Consider the following 26,342-nt stretch of genomic DNA (forward strand, 5'->3'; position numbering starts at 1 on the left):
ATTCTTAAAGATGAGGGTGCTTAAGTATGTTTTTAGGCTAATGGGAGAATGATCCAGTATAGAGGGAGGAAATACAGTATTTGAGATAAAATGTATATTTTAGGAGTGTTGTCTTTGAGAAAATGAGGGGATAAGGTCCAGGAAATATGTAGAAATGTTGGCTTAGAAACATGAACATAAAATGTATAGGAATGAGAAGAAAGGTGGCCAGTATAGGTATAGAGATGCAGATACATGGGTAGATTTGGTGATCAGAAGATGAGTTTCTGCCTCATACTCTTTTTTTTTTTTAATGAGTGTAACAATAGTATGAGGCAAGATCAATAAAAGAGAAGAAGAATCTTTGGATAAGAGGTTTAAGAGGTGAAGAGAAGATATAGAATAGTCATTTTGAACATAGGCAGTCATATTTGTCTTTGTTCAGGCTGCTATAACAAAAAAATACCATAGTTTGGGTGTTTTGTAAACAACAGAATTTTTTTTTTTCCTCACAGTTCTTGAGGCTAGGAAGTCCAAAATCAAGGTGTCAGCAGAGTCAGCATCTGTGAGTCGAAATCCTGGTTCATAGATGGCTGAAAGAGGCAGGGGAGCCCTCCAGGTCTCTTTGATAAGGGCACCACTCCCATTCATGAGTACCCTGCCTTCCTGGGCTAATCACCTACAAAATGCCCGTCTCCTAATCCATCACATTGAGGTTAGGATTTGAACATATACATTTTGAGGAGATACAAACATTCTAGTATTGCTATACTAGAGAAGCACAGTGGCATAGCTAGCCAGAAGTGAGTGGCCATATATTTGTGACAGGGTGGCTGAGATTGGATGGGAAAAAGATCATAGGAGCCAGGGAAATCAAGGAAGTGAAAGACTGACATGGTGGGTAGGTAGACAACCTGGGTATTAGTGCTTAAGTTAGTAGCTAAACTAGTCCTTGAACTCAGAGATCCTAACTCTTCCAGTTCAGTGGGTTACCATTTTACTGAGAAATGGTTCAGATTGTTACTTTTTTACGCCATCTCCCCTTCCAGTTAACATTTTTTTTAAAAAATTGTGGCTTGAATTTTTTTTTGCTTCACTTATCTAAATTCTGGACTTTCTCTCTCTCTTGTCCCTTTAATATTTATTTGTTAAAATTTTTGATGTTGATGTTTCTCTCTCTCTTGTCCCTTTAATATTTATTTGTTAAAATTTTTGGCTTGATTATCCATGTGTGTGTGTTTGTGTGTGTGTGTATTTTGTTTTTGTTTAAATCCATTTTTAAGCCACAATTCACATATCATACCATGCATAACAAATTCATCTATTTAATGTATACATTGAAATTTTTTTTATATCCACAGATATGTATAACCATCACTACAGTTGTAAAACAATTTCATCACTCCAAGAAGACTGATGGAATAGCATATCTTTTAGCTAAAACCCCACCCCTACCCTAAGCAACACTAATCTTTCTGTCTCCATTTCTCTATTCTGTACTTTAATATAAATGGAATCATATTTTATGTGATTTTTTTGTGATTGGCTTCTTTCACTTAGCATTATGTTTTCAAGGTTCATCATAATGTGTATCATACTTTATTCTTTTTCTGGCTGAATAATACTCGATTATATACCACTTTTACTTATCCATTCATCCATTGATGAATATTTGTGTTGTTTATGTCTTCTTGGCTATTGTGAATAATGCTTCTATAAATATTCATGTACAAGTTTCTGTGTGGACATATGCTCTCTTAGCATATACCTAAAAGTAGAATGACTGGGTCATATGGTAACTGTTTAATCATTTGAGTAACTGCCAGACTATTTTCCAAATGGCTGTACCATTTTACATTATCACCAAGTGATGAGCATCCCATTTCTCTAAATCCTTGTCAACATTTGTTGTTATCTGACTTTTCTATTAAGTGGGGTATAGGAGTTCCTGTTGTGGCTCAGCAGGTTACCAACCCGAGTAGTTATCTGTGAGGATGTGGGTTTGATCCCTAGCCTTGCTCAGTAGATTAAGGATCTGGCATTGCTGTGAGCTGTGGTGTAGATCACAAACAAGGCTTGGAGCTGGTGTTTCTGTGGCTGTGGGGTAGGTAGGCTGGCAGCTATAGCTTCAATTCGACCCCTTGCCTGGGAACTTCCATATGCCTCATGTGTGGGGGGCCCCCAAAAAAGAAAAAAATAAAGTGAAATGTAGTTGATGTACAATACTATGTAAGTTCCAGGTGTATGGCATAGTGATTTAAAAATTTTAAAGATTATATTCTATTTATAGCTGTTATAAAATATTGTCTATATTCCCTGTGCTGTACAATATATCTTTGTAGTTTATTTATTTTATGCATGGTAGCTTGTACCTCTTAATCTCCCACACCTGTTTTGCCCTTCATCCCATTCCCTTTCACCACTGGTAACCACTAGTTTATTCGCTATGTCTGTGAGCCTGTTTCTTTTTGTTATATTCCCTAATTTTTATTTTTTAGATTACACATATAAGGGAAATCATACATTATTTGGTTTTGTTTTTTAACATTTCCACCAATGTGTGTTTATTAAAGTACAGAAGTCTACTTTTTATGGTAAAGGAAAAATGCAGGGTGAGATTTGGAAATTCTGTTGCCTATAGAGCTGAGATGACCAGTAACAGGGAGATCAGATCTGTAGTCTAACAACAATAATAATAGTGTTTGGATACGCCTTTACATTTTGTGTTATGCTTTTATTTTCTCTTATCTTATTTGATTTTGTAACTACCTTTTCAAATGAGAAAACTGAGCCTCAGAGAGGGTAAGGGTCTTGACCAAGGACACATATCTAGTACATGGCAGAATTATTAACCACAGCGTTCTGACAAAAAGTCCCTTATCTTTCACTGTGGTAGTTTGCCTCTTTCCTTTTAACACTCCATTGTATCCATTTATTTGACAGCAAAGAAAAACTCTTCTAAAGAGAAAGTAATGGCTGGCTGGAGTCCTTTTATAATATGAAAACTTTCTGTATGTGTTTAAAACCCAACAGTTAATGGGATTAGAAATTTATCTACCATCTATTGTGTTAGGTAATTCAAAGAACCCATAAATGAAGTCAGCACTGATTTGCTACCAGAAAAATAAGCAGAAATGTGAGTCATTGAGATGCATTCCTTGGACCCTCTCCCACATACCATATGCGCTTCCACAACATTCTATACACTAAATTCTGTATGGAGAAGGTTACAGTGCCAGTTCCATAGTGGAGTCTCAATGAATATTCTCAAATAAAAGAATGACGATAGTTAAACGAGCAATTAAAATGCTGAGGTGGATGCCACAATAAGACTGCAAACTGAAAGGAGCTTCTACCAGAATGACTTCTTAAACTGTGTAGAACTAGCTAGGCAAAATGCAGGGATGTGGGGTTGGGAGCCAGCATACATAATAAATAAAGTCTTGGATATGGGAGGCATGGCAAGTATGAGGAACTACAGTTTAGTACAGGTGAAGTTTGGAATACAAGTGAAGAATGAGGACATATGCAAAGATGTTAGCCTTTATAACAGACTGCTCTGTAAAGCTGGGTTTGAGGAGTTGGGACGTTTTTCTTCTGTGGGAAGCCATTGAAGAATATTAAGCAGGAGCTTGCCATAATCACCTACATTTTAGAAGATTGCTCTACGTTATGGAAATTGCAGTGGGAGGACCAAGGCTGGAAGTGGGGAAAACAGTTGAAAAGGCCATTACAGTGTTGAAAGGGAAAGGCCATTATGGCCTAGACTAGGATAGTGGCAATTTATATGGAGAGAAGGGAACAAAATCTTTAAGTATTTAGGAGCTTGTATTTTCATGACTTAGTAACTCATTGGATGTTGGCAGGAAGAAAGAAGGGGGAAGAAGAAATGACTCCTCGGTTTCTAATTTGAGCAACTAGGTAGATGGTAGAAGCCTAGTTATAAGAAACAGGAAATTCTCTGAAGAAGGAATAAATTGGTGGGGAAAGGTCTTGAGATCAGTTGGGCATATATTGAGCTTAAGATGCCTGTAAAGGTGATCAAGTCGAGATATTCAGCATTAGGTAAATATGCTAGTTAGAATCTCAAGAAGGCTTCTCTAGGCCCGGCTTATCCCTTAGTGGTCATAATTGGAGCCATTGGGAAGAAAATAATATTGCTTAAGAAACAGAGTGATAAAAGGCATAAAAGAGAAACCTGAGGAAGTTCAACATTTAAGGGACACATAGAGTAAAGGAAGCTTGTAAAGCAGGCCAAGCATAGACAACTGGAGAGGTATAAGGAGGAGAGCAAGAGATAAAATGATGTCAGAATTCAAAAGGGAAGATGACTTCCAGTTTTGGTTATACCTTGCGGTAAGCTTTTCCTGGAATAACCCTTAAGCAACACATAGAATTTGCAAAGAAGAGGTGGAGTAGGAAGTTATTCCAGTTAGCTAAAGAAAACAAATAATGCATGGGAGAACAATTAACATTTTAATTTGACTGAAATAGTAGCATCAAGAGACCTACCGAGAAAGCTGACAAGATGGTTTGATGCCATGTTGTCGGAAAACCTGGATAAGTTGTTAAGTAACTTAAGTTTCAAAGTAACTTATTCTTTGGGTGAGAAAAGCCATTGTGATTGGTGCTAAGAAAAAGACAAGAGTATCAAACATGCTCTGAACCCTGGAATACCTTAGCATTTTACTGTGGAAACAAGATCTAGGCACCTAAAAAGAGGTAAAAATTCAAGACAATATCTGATTAATTAGAACAAACACTAAATTAACAGGAATTTTAATAGTGGCGAGTCCATTTGAATTGGAGTAGTATTGTCCAGATTTACATTGTTCTGATTAAAGAGTAATGACGCCTAGTCATTATCTTGAAAAAAAAAATGATACAGATTGAATACTCTTTGTAAAGAGTATTCTTAGTGGATTTAGCTCTCAAATCAACTTTTTCAGAAAGACTTACACTATTGTTGTTGTTATTTTTGGCTTTAAACTCAATGAATTTTACTGTATTTATAGTTGTACAATGATCATCACAACCCAATTTTACAGCATTTTTATCCCATACCCCAGCCATACCTCCCCCCTCAACCTCTCTCCTTTGGAAACCATAAGTTTTTCAAAGTCTGTGAGTCAGTATCTGTTCCTCAAAGAAGTTCATTGTATCCTTTATTTAGATTCCACATATAAGTGATAACATATGATGTTTGTGTCTCACTGTCTAACTTCACTTAGCATGATGATTTCTAGGTTCATTCATGTTGCTGCACATGCCATTATTTCATTTGTTTTTACAGCTAATATTCCATTGTGTATACGTACTACATCTTCTTTATCCACTTCTCTTAGATGGACATTTTTAGGTTGCTTCCATGTCTTGGCTATTGTATATAGTGCTTCAGTGAACACTGGGGTACATGTATCTTTACAAGTTATGGTTTTCTCTGGATAGATGCCCAGGAGTGGGATTGCTGGATCATATGGTAATTCTATTTTTAATTTTCCACAGTGGTTGTACCAATGTACATTCCCACCAACAGTGTAATAGGGTTCCCTTTTCTCCATAGCCTCATCAGCATTTATTGTTTGTAGACTTTGATGATGGCCATTCTGGCTGGTGTAAGGTGGTACACCATACCATAGTAGTTTTGATTTGCATTTCTCTAATAATTGATGTTGAACATCTTTTCATGTGGTTTTCGGCCATCTGTAGGTCTTCTTCGGGGAATGGTCTGTTTAGATCTTCTGCCCATTTTTTGATGGGGTTGTTTGTTTTTTTTTTGATATTGAGCTTCAGGAGTTGTTTATATATTTTGGAGATTAATTCCGTGTCAGTTGCTTCATTCACAAATATTTTCTCCCATTCTGTGGGTTGTCTCTTTGTTTTGTTTATGGTTTCCTTTGCTGTGCAGAAACTTTTTAAGTTTAATTAGGTCTCATTTGTTTACTTTTGTTTTTATTGTCATTACCCTAGAAGATGGATCTGAGAAGATACCACTGCAGTTTTGTCAGGGATTGTTTGGCCTATGTTTTCCTCTAAGGGTTTTATAATATGTTTTCCTCTAAGAGATTTATAGTATCCAATCATATATTTAGGGCTTTAATCCTTTTCGAGTTTATTTTTGTGTATGGTATTAGAGAATGTTCTAATTTCATTCTTTCATTCTTTTACATGTAGCTGTCCAGTTTCCCCAGCATCACTTATTGAAGGGACTCTCTTTTCTCCATTGTATATTCTTGCCTCCTTTGTCATAGATTTAGCTGACTGTAGATGCATACATAGTTGTTTTTATGTGATGATTTTTTTTTTTTTTTTTGGCTGTACCTGAGACACGTGGAAGTTCCTGAGCCAGGGATCAAACCCATGCCTCAGTTGTGAACTGAGCTACAGCTGCAGCAACACCAGTCCTTAATCCACTGTGCCACACAGGAACTTCCTATTTGATGATCTTTGATGTAGACCCAAAAAGACTTTAGGCTGAAGGCAGCAATAGTTCCAAAGATTCTAAAGCGATATATACAAACCCAGACATTTACCCATATGCTTTACCTAACATTCACGTAAAAAATATATGTTAAATAGCTATTATGAGGCAGTGATGTATAGTGGCTAAGGGCATGGACTATGTATTGAAACACACCTGAACTCAACTCCCAGTTCTGCCACTCTCAATGGATGGGAAAAAATTGCAGTTTCATGTAGAATAGTTAATATTTAACTCTGTATGCAGTATGATTTTTTGAAGAAAATCTAAGTTATGTATCCAATTACTAATGCAACTGTCAAATTTAATTGATATTTCTTAATTCTATATGGGGGAGAGATAAATAATGATTTCAAGTATTTAGCTAAGTCACAAAGTGAGTCATTCACATTTAGAAGACTAAGAATTGGCCATTTAAGTTTTTGCTGAATCATATATAGCATGTAGTCACTAGATGTCACTGTTGTTGAATATTGTTCCAAAAGGATAAGCCCAAAGTACAGCATACACAACACTACAAGAACACACAACAGGGAAAAGACCAGAAGCTGTTTCTACTAAGTGATATTATGTATTTTACACACACACACACACACACACACACACACACACACACACACTTATACAAGATGTGATGTTCTCAAACAACATATATCAGTATTCTCGTGTTCTCTCACCCTGTCTTTTTTTTTTTTTTTTTTTTTTTTTTTTTTACAGTGGGTCCATAAGGGAACGGAAGCATAGACTTAAAACTGATAAAGGCGTTAGATCATCTAATACCCTCCCTCCCTACCCCATTTTTAGATTTAGAATTGAGGTACAGGGAGATGAAGTGTCAATAAATTTACTCAGTGTTAGTAACAGACTAAAAGAGAGCTGAGATTGCCCAACTCTTTTATAATGCCAAGCTATGTCCATTATCAATAGGTACAGTTGAATAGACATCCTAATAAAAACAGATGAAAATAAAGTGTCTAAATCAATCCAAAATTTCCACAACTTTAAAAGCAAAGCTGGAGTTAGTGTTGTGGCACAGTGGTTAACCAATCTGCCTAGGAACCATGAGGTTGCAGGTTCGATCCCTGGCCTCGCTCAGTGGGTTAAGGATCCGGCGTTGCTGTGAGCTGTGGTGTGGGTTGCAGACTTGGCTCGGATCCCGTGTTGCTGTGGCTCTGGTGTAGGTCAGCAGCTGTAGTTCTGATTAGACCCCTAGCCTGGGAACCTCCATATGCTGCGGGAGCGGCCCTAGAAAAGGCAAAAAGACAAAAAAAAAAAAAAAAAAAAAAAAAAAAAAAAAAAAAAGCAAAGCTTAGCAATATGGTGGTAGTGCATACTTCTAATAAAAATTATCAATTGAATACTATACCTTTTGCTGTGAACTGTACAAATCTTATCCCCTGATAGCAAAATATGTAGTATGTATGTATTTATACTGTGCCTCATTCCAAAAAGGATTTTAAGAAGCTCATTGAAATAGAGCATAAAATTTTTTCAAATACTGAGATGATCATAAATGTAAGTTACTGGAGTAAAAATCACAATGAAATCTTAGTATACAAAAAGCATGACACGATGTCTGTCTAATAAAGTCAAATTTTGATGACTGTTCTCATTTAATTCTGCTTTCTCTAGCTGTGAGCACAAAGTTAAAAAGTAGATAGTACTATGCCCACTAAAAGATGACAGGAGATTGCAGTTTACCCAAGATCATACAACTAGTATATTTCTGATTTCAAATTCCTCATTCTTTCCATTATGCCAGCTATCCAGACATAAAATGAGAGGACTCCTATTACCAAACTAAACTTAGGTCTCTTCAACCAGACACAGCATTGTGGTGAAAGAAAATGCAGGGTTTATTGCAAGGCATCAAGCAAGGAGAACAGGCAGTTAATGCTCAGGAGACCCAAACTCCTTGATGGCTTTTGAGGAAGGGTTTGTTTTGTTTTGTTTGTTTTCCATTTTTTTCTTTTTTGGCTACCCTGCAGCATATGGAGTTCCCAGGCCAGGGATCAAGTCCGAGCCACAGTTGCGGCTGAAGTCAGATCCTTAATCATTGTGCCAGGCCAGGTATCGAACCTGGGTCCCCTTGCTCCCAAGACCCTGCTGATCCTGTTGTGCCACAGCAGAAGCTCCAGGAAGGGTTTTTAAAGGCAAGGTCAGTGAGAGGGTCAATGGGTACGTAATCAGCTCATATACATCCTTGTGATTGGTTGATGGTGAGGTAACAGGTATTTTAGAAATCAACATCATCCTCCTTCTGGTTCCACCTGGTCCAGGGTCTGTGTTCTAGTGGGCAGCCTGTAGTTAACTTCTTCCAAGGGTAGAGGGGTAGTATCAAAACAACTCAAGGATATGACTCAGAATATTACCTATAGTTCTGAGGAGGAGCTACAGGTCCTTGACGTTTTTTTTATGGCTAAACAGTTATGATTTTGTCTTGCTTGACTGTTTCCCTGTGCTTCTGCATTTTCTCACTTTTCTGATTAAATATGTTCTTTGGAACTTGGGGAAGGCCTAGGCGGCTACAGCTTTTCTACAAAGAAGAGGTGGGGGACTTAGTACTGAGTGGGCTGTCCCTGGGAAGGCACTGTAGCATCCTGCTTCATTTTACTCCTAACAGAATACATTCCCTGTCACCTTTAGACACTTGGATTACCACAGTTACTTCTGAATTACACAGGTAGGCTTTTGCTTATAATGAATTTATTTCAAATAACCGCACAGAGCTGTTAACAAGATGTTTTTCTATCAAGAAATTGTCTCCCCCCAAAATAACACAATTATTAAGACAAAGATAAAATTTATTAGTTTAATTATCTACATTTCAAATCATAAAATTTGTATTATATTAAGGAAATAGGCATTTTAATAATTGGTTGATTAAGAGAGAAAGAGGTATCTAGGGAAAAAAGTCCAAAGGAAAATAGAGATAGGGATATATTTAGAGCAAAGAATAAAGCAAACAGGCACAATATTTAAAAAGAGGGAGGAAAGGCAGTGGGGAGAGAGCTGAGGCCCATGTATTCTATGTATCTCTTCCTGGTCCCTACATTGCTTATGTATCTAGTTTTTCCTTTTCAATTTCCCCCATAAATGTAACACCAACAAAAATCTATCCTAGCCAGAGTCCTAGTTCTTCAAAACCTCCATTCTAAGTTTTTGTTCTATAGGAGCAGAACCTTTTCCTTGGGTTGTCCTTTTAATTTCTTATCTGTCTTTATAGCATAATCATTAAGGATCTTACTCATTTTATAATTTTTTTCCCATTTTTAAATGTATTTGAAACACCTGCTCTGGATGTTAGACACTTACTCTTCTATCAAAGATGCCTTTCTTCTTAACTATGAAGATCGTTTTTGTTGTCATCTTGAGTAGCTCTTGTTTTTTATTCTTATTTTATTCTACAAATATTTATTGAGTTCCTGCTATTTGCTAGGTACTATGTAGATCAAAGTTAAAAAAACCAGGTATAGTCCCTGCCATCCTGAAGTACACAGATTTCAATTCCATCCAGGATGGATCAGGCCCCTTACATCCTCTCTTTCACTGATCACAACCCAAAACTCTAGATAAAATGCAAAGAGCAACTACCCAAGGACTCAGATCAGTAAAGAAAAGCAGGTGGATTTTGAAGGAGAGTCAAAACTAAGTTTCTCTTGTCCTTGAGGCTTTGACCTAAAGGCAGGCTTCAGTCATGCAGCTGTGTAAGGGCCATACATGAGGCCCAAACTACAACAGAAAACCTATTTTTATGGAGTTCCTGTTGTGGCTCAGTGGTTAACAAATCTGACTGGGAACCATGAGGCTGCGGGTTCGATCCCTGGCCTTGCTCAGTGGGTTAAGGATCCGGCATTGCCGTGAGCTGTGGTGTAGGTCGCAGATGTGGATCACATCCCGCATTGCTGTGGCTGTGGCGTAGGCCGGTGGTTACAGCTCCAATTCAACCCCTAGCCTGGGAACCTCCATATGCCGTGGGAGCGGCCCTAGAAATGGCAAAAGACAAAAAAAAAAAAAAAAAAAAAAAAAAGAAAGAAAGAAAAGAGAAAAAAAAGAAAACCTATTTTTATGATCTGAAGATCTGGGGAAAAGAATCCTGTAGTCCAGAGTGAGTATGAGGAATCGTTATTGCTGCTGTTTTTCTTCTCCAGTTTTTCCCCAATGGTGGGCACTATTTATGGAATTATGGACAGCTAAAACAGAGAAGAACCCCATCTTCTGGCCAGAAAAAACAGGAAAAGAGACCTTAAGAGAAATAGATTTTGGGGAAGTGTGGACTCAGGAGAAAACCGGGGAATGGAGTTCCTTAGTTCTATGTATGAACCCAACCAAGAGTCTTGGGTCACCTCCAGCTGTATATACATGAGACAGGTCCAGAGCAACATAGCAGTGGCTTTAAAATCTGAAGTATGGTTTAAAAACAAAAACAAAACAACACTGCAAAAGTCACTGGCTTCATGAGACAAATCAAAGGCAGCATAGCAGAGCCTTTGGAAACAACTGGGATTGGAACCATTGCCCACAGAAAGTAAAAGAGACCTTACAATCTATACCAACTCCAGTTGATTGCCTACTGAAGTAAAGAAAAAATAAATATTACTCAGAGGATTTTAGTAGGACCCAGAGTCTGAATATAAAGAACCAGGATTGTCTTAAAGGGATTGTCTTAAAGGGAAAAGAAAATCAACAGATGCCAACCCAAACTAACACAGATATTAGAATTATCAGGGAGTTCCCATCGTGGCATAGCGGAAACGAATCCAGCTAGGAACCATGGGGTTGAGGGCTCAATCCCTGGCCTCTCTCAGTGGGTTAAGGATCCGGTGTTGCTATGGCTGCTAGACCTCTAGCTTGGGAACCTCCATATGCCGCGAGTACGACCCAGTAAAAAAAAAAGAAAAAGAAAAAGAATTATCAGACAAAGGTGTTGAAGCAGTTATGTTTCATGTGGTAAAGATAAGCATAGTTCTAATAAATGGGTATTCATTCACAGTAGAAAAATAGAAACAATAAAAAAGTAAGTAAAAATTTTTGAACTAAAAAGTACATTATCTGAAAACATTCACTTGATGGACCCAATAGCAGAATGGAAATGAATGAGGAAACAATTAGTGAACTTAGAAATTGCTCCATATAAAGAGTGAGAAAAAGATTGAAAAGTTAACAGAGCCTCAAGGACCTGTGGGATACTATTATAGAATTCACAGCCTAATGAGACAAACACACTAATGAATACATAATTACAAACTGAGATAAATGCTCTGAAAAAATGATCAAAGTTCGATGGGAACATATAAAAACTGGACTTGACTTAGCCTAAGGGCAGAGGTGGTATCATAAATAGTTCTCTGAGGATATGGTCCTTGAGCTGAGGGATAGAAAGAAATTAAGTGAAGGGAAGATTTGTGGCAGAGTGTTTCATTTGGAGGGGAAAGCAAGTATTAAGGCTCTGCACAAGGAATTTCAGGGAACTGCAAGAACATCAGTGTGGCTAGGAGTGGAAAAAATGCATGGGGAATGGTTATGATATTAGGCTTGAGAGGGACCCGTGGACGACATTATACAGAATTATATAGGTCATTGCAATGAACTGGATGTTTGTGTCCACCCTAAATTCTTAGGTTGATATTTTAATCCCCAGTATGATAATATTAGGAGTTGGGACCTTTGGGAGTAATTAGGTTATGAGGGTAGAGTCCTTATAAAGGGGTCAGTACCTTTATAAGAGACCCCAGAGAGCTGTGTAGTTCTTTTTGCCATATGAGTACACACCGAGAAGTCACCAGTCTGCAACCCAAAAGAGGGCCTTCACCAACCATGCCAGTTTCCAGAATTGTGAGGAATAAAAGTCACCTATTCTATGGTACTTTATCATAGTAGTTTGAACTAAGACAGTCAGTTTTAATATTTTTGTCTTTCTCCTAAAGCCAGTGAACTGAAGTAAGGATTGAGGGACAGAACCTTCAGGATACCCAACTTTTAGCAGTTGATTAGAAGGTGAGTGTGCAAAGAAGACACAGAAGGTAATAAGAAAAATGAGGGGGTGGTAAGAAGGTGATTTAGTAAGAGCAAAAAGAAGGTTTTGTCATATCTTATGGTCACTTGGGGATTAGATAGAATTATTTTGTGGAGTGAAAGGAGTAGAACCTCAAGTGGCAGATATTGATGAATGAATAGTTTGTGAGGAAAACAAGGCTGTGGTGAGAACTGTCAACTCTGCAAAGGGAAGAGTTGGGAAAGGGAAGGAGCAACTGAGTGGGGATGTGGGTTTCTAGGAAACTTTTATTAAGATGAGCTCGTTTAAAAGTCATTGGGAAGGATCTAATTGAAAGGAATTGGGACCCGAGGATAGTTGATAAAAACAGAGAAGAATTATTGACAGCATATGATTCTTGAGAATGCAGAAGGATTATAATATAAAATACAAGTGCCTTAGATTGGAGGAAGGACATTTCCTTTAATATAAGAGGGAGAGAGAGATAGGTGGAAGGGAAGTGGAAGTAAGGTTATCTACTGAGAAGGAATATGTGGAGCATCAGGGGTTTGAGAACAGTAGACAAGCTTCGGAATGGTTGTTGGGGAAAGTGAATTGAGAATGTACATGTTAGGATCAGTACCTTTCAAAGACCCACTGAGGCTGGTAATTATGAATTTATAGTGATGCCAGGTTACTCTAATGTAGCTTTCTAGAGCATATTCAGTTGCTCAGGTAAGTGAATGGAGAATTGGGATAATAGGGTTGGTGTAGGTTTTTCTCACAAAGTGCAACGATACAGCAATAAACATATTTTAAGAGAGTTTAGGATATTGGTAATGTTTTAGGAGTTATGGATCACAAATATTGGATATGAAAGGAAGTAACAGAGAAAGGGCTTGAGGATTGAGCTCAAGGTATCATTATTCTGAATATCCTGATGAGGTTTAAGAATATGTAGAGGAGGGGTTCCCATTGTGGCTCAGTGCTAATGAACTCAACTAGTATCCATGAGGACGTGGGTTTCATCCCTGGCCTTGCTCAGTGGGTTAAGGATCCAGCATTGCCATGAGCTGTGGTGTTGGTCACAGACACGACTTGGATCTGGCATTGCTGTGGCTGTGGCCATGGTGGACAGCTGCAGCTCTGATTCCACCCGTGGCCTGGGAACTTCCATATCCCGCAAGTGTGGCCCAAAAAAGCAGAAAAAAAGTATGTGGAGGAGATGTGGTGAATGTAATTGAAAAAGCAAACTGAAAGGAGATGAAGTAATGTTCATGAAGTAATGTATTTGAACTAGTGATTATTAATAGCAGAACATTTCAGATGATGGAAGGGCCTTTCCTTTATTGGAAAGAAAGTGAAGAAGTGAGGAACCAAGATAGTAAGTGAATTATCCAAGTGTATATTTAAGTCTCAGAATGATTACAGATTTGGAGGTCAGCTGCTGACATCTTTGGTGACCAAGGGACCAAGATAAGGTCAGTAAATGACTGACTGGAAGAGGGAGAAAGTTGTATTGTCAAACTAAACAAGCTTCAAAGAGGCAAGGTTTTTAAAAATATTGATTAGGAGTTCCTACATGGCACTTGGGTTAAGAATCTGACCAGTGGTTTGGGTCGCTGCGGTTCTGTCTGGGTTCAATCCTAGGCCTGGTGCAGTGGGTTAAAGGATTGGCATTGCTACAACAGTATTGGTCACGGCTGTGGCTCAGATTCAGTTCCTGGCCTAGGAACTTCCACATGCCGGAGGTGTGGCCATAAATTTTTTTTTTTAATGTTTAGAAATAGTAGGTGTCAGAAGGACTGTAAACAAATAAACAGCTGTTACAGAAGAGGGCTTCAGGGGAAGTAGTATCCTTAAGGGGAGGGCTCGGTTTCAGATATGACACAGAATCTGAAAGAATGCTCTGAAAAAAGGTTGAGAATATAAAAGGTTGAGAGTTTGATATTTCTAGCAGAAGTTCCAGAATGCTCAGTGAAAGGGTTTAAAGGTAAGGGGAATGTAGGGGGCAGGATCTCAGAGACAATGACACAGAGGCAATGAAATGAGGGCCAGGGGTCTTAACACCTTTATAATTGATTTCCAATGAACTATTTCTAAATAACTTTAGCCTTCTATGATTTATTCATTATTTACACTCTAAAGTTTTTCCTAGATAAGTTCTTTTTTTTTTTTTCTTCTTTTTCTTTTTCGGCCACCCCATGGCATATGTAGTTCTTGGGGCAGGGATCAGATCTGAGCCACAGTTGCAACCTAAGGTACAGCTGTGACAATGCCAGATCCTTAACCCCTTGTGCCTGGCTGGTGATCGAACCTGCATCCCAGTACTCCCAAGATGCTGCAGATCCCTTGGGCCACAGCAGGAACTCCTAAGGCCCTTTTTTTTTTTTTTTTTTTTTTTTTTTTTGTCTTTTTGCTATTTCTTTGGGCCGCTCCCGCAGCATATGGATGTTCCCAGGCTAGGGGTCGAATCGGAGCTGCAGCCACCGGCCTATGCCAGAGCCACATCAAAGCGGGATCCGAGCCACGTCTGCAACCTACACCACAGCTCACAGCAACGCCGGATCGTCAACCCACTGAGCAAGGGCAGGGACCGAACCCGCAACCTCATGGTTCCCAGTCGGATTCGCTAACCACTGCGCCACGATGGGAACTCCAGGCCCTTATTTTTAATACTACTTTTTCTAAAACAGAAAAGCCAAAAAGTTAGATGTTTATGGCAGATTTTTTTCTTTTTTTAACATTAAGTTATAATGGCCTTTTCTAAATGTTAGAATCTAAACCTGTGAGAGCTTTAGTCTATGTCTGGTACAGTGTCTGATATAGGCCCTTTAGTTTTAAGAGTGTGGGCTCTGGAGCCAAACTGCCTGATTTTGGCCGTAGCTCCTTTATTTATAACTGTGTGACTTGGAAAATTTAATTCATTTATTCCAGGACAGGAAAGCATAGACAATAGGAGTGAACCAAGGGGAAATGGAAACATATCTCTGAGTGGAAAAAACAAGTAAGGTTACTGTAATTTGTTGGGGGCATCATCTAAGGCAAAGTTTCTAGTAAATGATTCCCTGGGAACCAGAACAAACTGAGTAGAACTGAGTATTTACAAATCCATCTCAACTGAGCTCAGTCTCTGATTTACTTAAAGTGATTATTAGCACTTCCCCACTCCACACATTTTTCTCTGGAGGATGATATCATTTGGAAACTGTATAGTTTTTCATACACAACATCAAGTTTTCAATAAAAATTATTAGCCATGCTAGTTAGCTATTAAATGGTACTGTATGACCACAAACCAAGACAGAAATAGACTCAAAGGTGATCCAGATTTTTGAGTTAGGAGACAAAGATGTTAAAATATAAGAACTAAAGCTATAAAAGTCTTAGAAGAAAATATAGAGGTAAAGCTTCATGACTATGGATTTTGTAGTAATTTCTTGAATATTAGAAAGTATAGGCCTAGAGTTCCTGTCATGGCTCAGTGGTTAACGAATCCGACTAGGAACCATGAGGTTGTGGATTCGATCCCTGGTCTTGCTCAGTGGGTTAAGGATCCGACGTTGCTGTGAGCTGTGGTGTAGGTTGCAGACGTGGCTCGAATCCCGAGTTGCTGTGGCTCTGGTGTAGCCCGGTGGCTACAGCTCCGATTCAACCCCTAGCCTGGGAACCTCAATATGCCTCGGGTGTGGCCCTAGAAAAGGAAAAAAAAAAAAAAAAAAAAGAAAGTACAGGCCAAAAGAAAGAATAGGTAAATTGGACATGATTAAAATTTAAAACTTTTGCACATTGAAGGACACTATCAGCAGAATGGAAAGGCAACCCACAGAATGGAATAAAATATTTACAACCCAGATATCAGATACATGGTTAATATCCAGAATATTTAAAGAACCCTTACAACTCAACAACAACAAAAAACTTAATTTTTAAATGGGCAGAGGACTTGAATAGAAATTTCTCCAAAGGATATATAAAAATGGCCATAAACACACAAAAATATCATTAGGGAAATTCAAATCAAAACCACCATGATGGAGTTCCCTGGTAATCTAGTGGTTAGGACTTGGCGCTTTCACTACTGCGGCCTGGGTTCATTCCCTGTTCTGGGAACTGATATTCCTTATCAAGCTGCTGCACACCATGACCCCCCAAAAATCAAACCTGACAAAACAAAATCAAGAAAACACAATGAGATAGCATTTCATAGTCATTACTATGGCTATTAATCAAAAAATACCAAAATAAACAGATGTTAACAAGTATGTAGAGAAATTGGAATGCTTGGGCATCTCTGGTGTGAATATAAAATGGTATGGTCACTATGGAAGTTCCTCAAAAATTAAACACAGCATTGCCACATGATCCAGCAGTTCTCCTGTGTACATACCCAAGAGACTTGAAACCGGAGACGTGAACATCCGTGTTTACAGTGCATTATTCACAATAGCCAAAAAGGTGAAACAACCCATTGACAAATGAGAGGATAGACAATGTGGTTTATACATAAAATGGAGTATTATTCAGGCTTATAAAGGAAGGAGATTCTGATCCATGTTATACATGGATAAATTTTGAAGTCATTATATTAAGTGAAATAAGCCGGATACAAAAGGACAAATATTCTGATTCCGCTTACATGAGGTACCTAGCTAGTCAAATCCATAGAGACAGAAAGCAGAGTGTTGGTTACTGGGGTTTGGGGGAGGGGAGAATAGGGAGTTCTTATCTAGTGGATACCGAGTTTCAATCTGGGGTGATGAAAAAAGTTCTGAAAGTAGAGAGTAGTAATGGTTGCTTAACAACATTAATGTACTTAATACCACTGAAATGAACACTTTAAAGTGGTAAATTTTATGTCATGTATATTTTATCGCATGTTTTTTTAGTTTTTTTTAGTAACTATGGTTAATATCAGATGGAGGGGAAATATATTATCTTCAAAGGAGCCATGGTAAGAATGATAGTTAAATTCTCAACAGAAATTATGGGAGCCAGAATACAGTGGAGCATTTTTTTGATGCTTGCAGAAAATAACTTCTAGGCTAGAATTCTGTCTCCAGTGAGAATCCCCTTCAAAAGTGAAGGTAAAATAAATACATTTCAGACAAATAATTAATAAAAGGACTTATTGCCAACAGATCTATTTTAATTTTTTTATTTTTTTAATTACTCAATGAATTTTATTAGATTTATAGTTGTACAACAATCCTCACAACTAAATTTTATAGCATTTCCATCCCAAACCCTCAGAGCATCCCCATCCCCCAATCTCATTTGGAAACCATAAGTTTTTCAAAGTCTGTGAGTCAGTATTTGTTCTGCAAGTCAGTATTTGTTCTGCAAAGAAGTTTATTGAGTCCGTTTTTTAGATTCCACATGTCAATGAAAGCGTTTGATGTTGGTGTCTCATTGTATGGCTGACTTCCCTTAGCATGATAGTTTCTAGGTCCACTCATGTTGTTGCAAATGCTGTTCTTTCTTTCCTTTTAATGGCTGAATAATATTCCATTGTGTATATGTACCTCATCTTCTTGATCCACTCCTCTGTCCATGGACATATAGGTTGTTTCCATGTCTTGGTTATTGTATATAGTGCTGCCACGAACATTGGAGTACATGTGTCTTTTCAAGTCATGGTTTTCTCTGGATAGATGCCCAGGAGTGGGATTGCTGGATCAAATGATAATTCTATTTTCAGTTTTCTGAGGAATCTCCATACTGTTTTCCATAGTGGTTGCACCAGTTTACATTCCCACCAACAGTGTAATAGGGTTCCTTTTTTCTCCACACCCTCTCCAACACTTATTGTTTGTAGACTTTTTGATGACAGCCTTACACCATGGCTTACACCATTTGCATTTCTCTAATAATGAGTGATGTTGAACATCTTTTCATGTGTTTTTTGGGCATCTCTATGTCTTCTTTGGAGAATTGTCTGTTTAGATCTTCTGCCCATTTTTTGATGGGGTTGTTTGTTGTTTTTTTTTTTTTTTTTTTTTTTTTTGGTATTGAGCTATAGGTGGTGTTTATAAATTTTGGAGATTAATCCCTTGTCAGTCGATTCATTTGCAAAGATTTTCTCCCATTCTGTGGGTTGTCTTTTTGTTTTGTTTATGGTTTCCTTTGCTGTGCAGAAACTTCTACATTTAGTTAAGTCCCATTTGTTTATTTTTGTTTTTATTGTCATTACCCTAGGAGGTGGATCTGAGAAGATACCACTGCAGTTTTGTCAGAGATTGTTTGGCCTATGTTTTCCTCTAAGAGATTTATAATATCCAATCTTTATTTAGGTCTTTAATCCATTTCGAGTTTATTTTTGTGTATGGTGTTAGGGAGTGTTCTGATTTCATTATTTTACATGTGGCTGTCCAGTTTTCTCAGCACCACTTATTGATTGAAGGGGCTGTCTTTTCTCCATTGTATATTCTTACCTCCTTTGTCATCGATTGTAGACTGTAGGTGTGTGGTTTTAATTCTGGATTTTCTATCCTGTTCCACTGATCTATATCTGTCTTTGTGCCAGTGCCACATGGTTTTGATGATTGTTGCTTTGTAGCATAGTCTGAAGTCAGGGAGCCTGATTCCTCCAGCTCTACTTTTCCTTCTCAGGATGGCTTTGGCTATTCTGGGTCTTTTGTGCTTCCAAACAAACTTTAAAATATTTTGTTCGAGTTCTATGGAAAATGTTCTTGGTAATTTGATAGGGTAATATCTATTTTAAAAGAAATACTGAAAATAGACCAAACTAAGGTCAACAAGGATATCAAGCAACTAGGACAGTTATAACCAATGCTATAAAGAAGGAAAAAAAGATTAAGTGCATAATTAAAACTTATATTTGCCACATACTTGTATAGTTAGGAAATTCAAAAGAATCTGCAGACTATTAGAATAAAGTGAATTTGTTAAGGCCTGCATGCAAAATAAATTAACAAAAATTACTTGTATTTCTGTATATCAGCAAAAACAAATAATTAATTTTTTAAATATTATTTTGGTAACATGCAAAAAAGTGTCAATACCTAGAAATAAGCCTAATGAAAGATGTGCAGGATCTCTAAACTAAAAACCACAAAATGTTATTAAAATAAAGAAAATCTAAATAAATGGAGGGATATGCAGTGTTCAAGGATTGGAAGACTAGATTCTGCTAAGATGTCAGTCCTCCCCAAACTGATCTGTAGATTCAGTGCAATTTAAGACAAAATTCCAACACTGTGTGTCTGTGTGTCTGTGTGTCTGTGTAACTGTGTAAATTAACAACTTGATTCTAAAATTTATATAGAAGTACACAGACCCTAAGAGTCAGTCCAACTCTGTCAATACCTGTTATACAAGTACTAATGTAATGTTGGCATAAGGATAGAGAAATAGGTTTGTGAACCAAAATAGAATCCAAAAATAAATTCGTAAATATGTGATCACCTGATTTACAAAGTGGGCCCTGCAATGTAATGGGTAAAGGATGGTCTTTTTAAATGAAAGGTACTGAGTAAATTAGATATCACATGGGGAAAAAATAAATTTTTATCTCTTCCTCACACTATACATAAACATCAGTTCCAGATGGTTCATAGACCTAAAAATAAAAGGCAAAACACTAATGCTTCCAGAAGAATATGTAAGAGAATACCTTTATGATCTGAGAGTTGACAGAGATTTCTAAAACAAAAGCTCTAACCATAAGGGAAGGAAATAAATTGGACTAAATTAAAACTTCTGTTTATTCAAAGACATCATTAGAGTGAAAATGAAAGCCACAGAGTAGGAGATGATATTGGCTGTTATTATATCCAAGAAAAGATCCATTCTAGACTACATAAACAACTCCCAACAAATCAGTAAGAAAAAGTCAGCTAACACATTTTTTTAAATGGGCAAGAGAGTTAAACAGTTGAAGGTATTTAAATGGCCAATAAATATATGAAATATATTAGTCACCAAGAAAAATGCAACTTGAATCCATAACGCAGTATCACCAGAATAACTAAAGGAAAAAGACAGATGATACCAAGGGTAACAGGGGCTTAAATAATATTAAAGAGTATTTGCTTCAAATTTCACCTATGCCGGTTGCTGACTGTGTGACTTTGGAAAAATCTCTTAACCTTCCTGGGTCTCAGTTTCAGCATCTGCAAAACAAGGATAATAATAGTAAATTATTGACAGAGTTGTGAGAATCAAATGAGATGATTCAGGTTAAGTGTTTAATATAGTACGACTTGTGTCAGCTGTTATTATATCATTTAATCCTCACAGTAACCAATGAAGTAGGCAATATTATATCATTATTTTACAGATAAGGAAATTGAGGCCTAGGGAGATAAGTCACTTAACATAGTTATTTAAAGATAAAGAGGATAGTGAAATACATTTCCATCCTAGCTCCAAAGTTCTTGCTTTTAGTTACTATGCATACCATCTACCAATTCCACTTTTGGCAAATACGTAAAGAGATGAGTAATTGCCAGGCACAAATATTGCTTGACATAGTATCAACCTTCTCTTATAGCTGCTAACCCGTACATTTACTATGCAGACCCCTTCCCTGGGTTTTGAAGCTCTAATGCACAGTTTGCTCCCCTGGATCCTAAATCCTGCTATCCTAATCATGACATAGTTGCAGGTGTTAAAATATGCTGCCTGATTTGTTTATATCTCTGCTTGTATGAGTCTCTATGTTGTGTTTGGGTGTTTCTAATTCATCTACCTAGTTAAGACTCACAGTTTCTCCTCATTTAGGTCACTGTTGAAATGTCCCCTTGATCACTGTAACATCATGCGGGTTCATCTTCTTCAGTATTTAATTGCAATCTAGAAATATTGTTTATTGTCTTTCCCTTCCCCCATACAAGAATATAAGCTCCATGGGAGCAGAAGCCTATATTCTTGTTCTGTTTGCTGCTTTTATCTTCAGAGTCTGGAAGAGTAGGCATTCAGAAATTATTATGTGGATAAACTTTGTACCCTGACCTAATGACTCATGTGTAGCTCAGATTTTTTTAGTGGTTCTAACCCTTAGCCTGTACCTTCAGAACCTGACACAGCTTAGGGGATTCACCCACATCCCTTGTTCATAGAGCTCACTAACACTTAGCTTTTGGTCTAATAGCTAATTACAGGTGGTCATTCTAATAATTTTTTTTTTTTGTCTTTTTTGTTGTTGTTGTTGTTATTGTTGTTGTTGTTGCTATTTCTTGGGCGCTCCCGCATATGAGTTCCAGGCTAGGTCATCGAGCTATAGCCACCGCCTACGCCAGAGCCACAGCAACGCAGGATCCGAACCGTGTCTGCAACCTACACCACAGCTCACGCAATGCGATCGTTAACCCACTGAGCAAGGCAGGACCGAACCGCAACCTCATGTTCCTAGTCGGATCGTTAACCACTGCGCCACGACGGGAACTCCCATTCTAATAATTTTGATATTCCCCTTAACTGAAATGGAGTTTTACTTTAAAGGGACTTAAAGATTTAATTTTTTTCATCAAATTTAAAAAATAAATGTTATTTTCTGTTTTAATGTCATAAATTTAGTTATGATTCCTTGTAGGATTTTATACACTAATATTTTACTTCATTAAAGTGAGCCTATATATATATATATATATTATTTATATGTGTGTGTGTGTATATACACCCAGCATATGGTAGGTACTCGAATGGTAATATTCCTTTTCATTAAAATTTTTCGTTATTAAGATTGCTTGCTCACTTATTTATTTGTTAATTTTTTTGACTGTGCCCCAGCATGTGGAAGTTCCTGGGCTAGGGATCCAGCCCACACCACAGCAGTAACCCAAGCCGCTGCAATGACAATGTCAGATCCTTAACCCCTGGTGCCACAAGAGAACTCCAAAAATTGCTTGCTTTTAAGAAAAAAAAAAAAAAGTATAGACATGTAAAACATGTTCTTATCAAGTACTTAAAAATTAAAACTTGAAATTTTTGATTGTGTCCTCAACAGTAACTCAAGAATTGAAAAATACTTTTAAGACAAAGCTACTCTCCCTACATACAAAGGCAACAAAGATCAGAGAGAAGGTAGAAACAACAGATATTTTAAAATAAAATTTCAGAACTAATTCATCTCTTGATGTAGTTCTAGTCCACTTTGTTTTCCTAGTTCATTCTTACGCAAAATAAAACTCGTTTTATTTTGCTTGAATGTTGGACCTGTAGACTTTCCTAATGGAGCATGTATAAAGACAGCATGCGTCAGTAACTTATAGATGTAGGTTTTAATGTAGTTGATCGTATTTCATTTAAAACTTTGGGGGGAGTCTCTTATGCAGGAGTTGACTGAAGATAGCGTAAATCAACTATGAAAATTTTCCCAAACATACTAGTTCAGTGCATGAAATAAAGAACTAAGTTTTCTGATACATGCTTTTAAGATATGGCCCAGGATTACGAACTACTGAGAAATATTAAATAAACTTCTTTGTGATAATAGTTTTTAAAACTGAAGCACACGACTTTGGTTAATAACTTTAAAATGAATATTTGGACTCTTTTGACTATAAAAGATGACTGGTAAATTTTATGATAAAATTATTTAAAAATTAATCTTGGAGTTCCCATCGTGGCGCAGTGGTTAATGAATCCTACAAGGAACCATGAGGTTGCAGGTTAGATCCCTGGCCTTGCTCAGTGGGTTAAGGATCCAGCGTTGCTGTGAGCTGTGGTGTAGGTCACAGATGCAGCTTGGATCCTGCATTGCTGTGGCTCTGACGTAGGCCAGTGGCTACAGCTCTGACTAGCCTGGGAACCTCCATATGCCGCCGGAGCGCCTAGAAAAGGCAAAGAGACAAAAAATAAATAAATAAAAATTAAAATTAATCTCACTTAACATTTTTTTTCAGGTGGATTTATAGTCCTTTTCTTCCTTCAAATTACTTTTAATAATTAACATGTACACCACAGAACCAGAAAATGAACATCTAGAGGATGAAAATGTCCAGTCATCTACAGCTCCTCAGGTAAAAACTTCAAAGTATGTTGTAACATATGACATAAAAGCTAGTCTGATATTAAAATAATTTTTGTTTTTTGGGTTTTTTTTTTTTTTTTTTTTTTTTTTTCGCTTTTTAGGGCCATACCAGGGCATATGGAAGTTCCCAAACTAGGGGTTGAATTGGAGCTATAGCTGCCAGCCTACACCACAGCCACAGCAATGCCAGATCTGAGCCGCGTCTGTGGCGTGTAACCACAGCTCATGACAATTCCGGATCCTTAACCCACTGAGCAAGGCCAGGGATGGAACCCACATCCTCATGGATCCTCGTCAGGTTCGTTAACCGCTGAGCCACAATGGGAACAACTTAAAATTTGTTTTTAAAGTTTACTTATGGGTTTTTTCCTGTTTGTTTTAAAAGTGAGAAGTGGGAGTTCCCGTCGTGGCGCAGTGGTTAATGAATCCGATTAGAAACCATGAGGTTGCGGTTCGGTCCCTGCCCTTGCTCAGTGGGTTGACGATTTGGCGTTGCCGTGAGCTGTGGTGTAGATTGCAGACTCGGCTCGGATCCGGCATTGCTGTGGCCCCAGTGTTGGCTTGGCAGCTACAGCTCTGATTAGACCCCTAGCCTGGGAACCTCTATATGCCATGGGAGTGGCCCAAAAAATAGCAAAAAGACAAAAAAAAAAAAAAAAAAAAAAAAAAAAAAAAGTGGGAAGTGGTCATTTAAAAATAGCTAGTTTTAATAAGTCCTAAGAAATGGGCAAAAGGCATGAAAACATGGAAACAAGTGACAATTATTTTGGAGCTAAAAAGGCGCATTTTAGGAATAATGCAAACTTGGCTTATTTCTTGCCATGTCCAGGATTCGTTCAGTAATTTAGAGTACAAGAGGTGAGGAAAAATCTAAAATAATTAAAATATGTTAAAAGAGACCAGGTTTTTATTTTCGCAGGTGTATAGAGTGCATCGTTAGACCCTTTGTTGGTATAGTTTTATTCAGTAATAGCTGCTCATAATTAGAATGATAAATTGTTCAATATTTTTTGGCCATACACACAGCATATGTAAGTTCCCAGGCCAGGGATCAAACCTGCACCATAGCAGTGGCCCAAGCTGCTGCAGTGACAATGCTGGATCCTTAACCCATTGTACCAGAGGAAAACTCCAGATTGTTTATTTTTATTTTTTAAGTTTTATTGAGGCACGGTCGATTTCCAATGTTTTGATTTTTTCTGCTGTACAACAGAGTGTTTCAGTTACACATGTACGCACGTCCGTTCTTTCTCAGATTCTTTTCCATATAGATCTTCACAGAATATTGGATAGAGTTTCCTGTGCTATAGGAAGTTCCCTGTTGGAGAGTCATTCCATGTAGCACGGTGTGCATATGTCAATCCCAAACCCCAAGTCTATCCTTCCCCGTCTACGCTTGTTCCCTTCGGTAACCATAAGTTTGTTTTCGAAGTCTGTAGTTCTTAAAGACCAAAAAGTCCTTTTTAAAAAATATTTAAAATACTCACCATTGATTCTAATAAATCTGTAAAGATTTTGCCCTGTTCTTTGTAAATTTATTATACATTCTGAAATAATAAAATAATATAGTTTTATTGTATATGATCTTTCACCTACCCTAATCAGAACTCACTTTTGTGTTTTTACCCTGGACCTTTTGAATAGTGACAGACCTTCAAAAAAAAAGGGCTCTGCATCCCAACTCCAACAGATTAATAATGACCACGTTTAAAAAACTTAGATTTTAACACGCTGCATAATTTGTTTATATCAGCTGCTGTGGTGCCTCTGTCACCCTAGTCATTAAAGGCTTCCTTTCCCCTTCGTTAGTCTGTACATGCTCTCTAGCCTTTGTTACCATTTCTTGTGACAGTGTGGAGTTCTCTCTCCATTATACTGAAAATATTAGTACACTCAAAGTACTGACCTGTGAGTCCATACACACACACACACCACACACACACACACGCACGCACGCGCACACACACACCATGATAACAGCAAGGAAATTTGAAGATCTCTATTCCAAGGTTAACTGTTCTTTTTTGTTTTGGTTTGGTTTTTACCTTGGGAGAAGCCTTTCAGTATTCTCACAAACCGATGATATCTTTTTTTTCTCTAAATCAGCAGTTTGATAATTAGACTGACTACCGTTAAATCGTGGAAGACTGAGGTATACCCTTAAACCATCTAAATATGTTATCTATAAATAGTAGTGGAAGAAGCATGAACCTTGGATTTCTGAAAGCTTGATCCCTTTTTTTCATTTTTCTTCCAGATATATAATTTTTCAAATGAAATGAATCCAAGTAAAATGATCTTTCACCTCCTTTCCAATTTAGTTGTATTTTAATTCTACAAAAGTTTTGCTGAGTATTCATTGGGATTTAGACTGAAGCAGGACAGTTCCAATTATTCTGCCCGTACTATAGATATACTTACTCAGTATACATAAATCACAAATGAATATGGCAGGAACTTAAGTCTACAAAAAACTAAATCAAGGCGCTCTACGAAATAAACTGCCATTGCCTCCCCTGTTGATACGGAGTATGAGTATTTTCCTGTATAATTTTCCATGTTAACAATAATAATATGAATTTAATTATGTTTAGTGTTTCTTACATTCATAAAATTGTATGAAAGTACATTTATTCAAAGACTTTCTTGTTTACTTCAGATCCTCAAAGCTGGAGATGCTGATGAACATGAAGAAAATAAGGAACCTATCTTGTCAGAAACAGAGGAAACAAAACCAGAGATGGAAAAGGAGGGTTCTTGTCCTCCACAAGGAACACTGAATAAAGCAATTACAAATGGTATGTGAAATAAGAAATGTGAATGGATAGAAAATGACAAATTTATTTGACAAAAATTGAAACATAAGCCAACAAAGCCACTGATTAATCTTTATACTCCAGATCAGTTAACAG

The 26,342-nt window shown here is 37.4% G+C and overlaps 1 protein-coding gene across 2 annotated transcripts in view; it reads left to right on the forward strand.

Moving 5' to 3' along the window:
* The window catches only part of SLC9B1 (solute carrier family 9 member B1), an 82,595-nt gene that overhangs the window by 3,685 nt on the left and 52,568 nt on the right, over nt 1-26,342 (forward strand). The window contains exons 2-4 of one of the 2 annotated variants that reach the window (XM_013989374.2): nt 12,388-12,457; nt 23,303-23,419; nt 26,090-26,228. In XM_013989374.2, coding sequence (XP_013844828.2) covers nt 23,351-23,419; nt 26,090-26,228 — 208 coding nt within the window. In that variant the 5' untranslated portion in view covers nt 12,388-12,457; nt 23,303-23,350. Of the gene's footprint in view, nt 1-12,387; nt 12,458-23,302; nt 23,420-26,089; nt 26,229-26,342 lie in introns of those variants that run through there. The other variant, XM_021100732.1, reaches the window with a different exon arrangement.

Source organism: Sus scrofa, chromosome 8, assembly GCF_000003025.6.
Source record: "Sus scrofa isolate TJ Tabasco breed Duroc chromosome 8, Sscrofa11.1, whole genome shotgun sequence".
NCBI lineage: Eukaryota > Metazoa > Chordata > Mammalia > Artiodactyla > Suidae > Sus > Sus scrofa.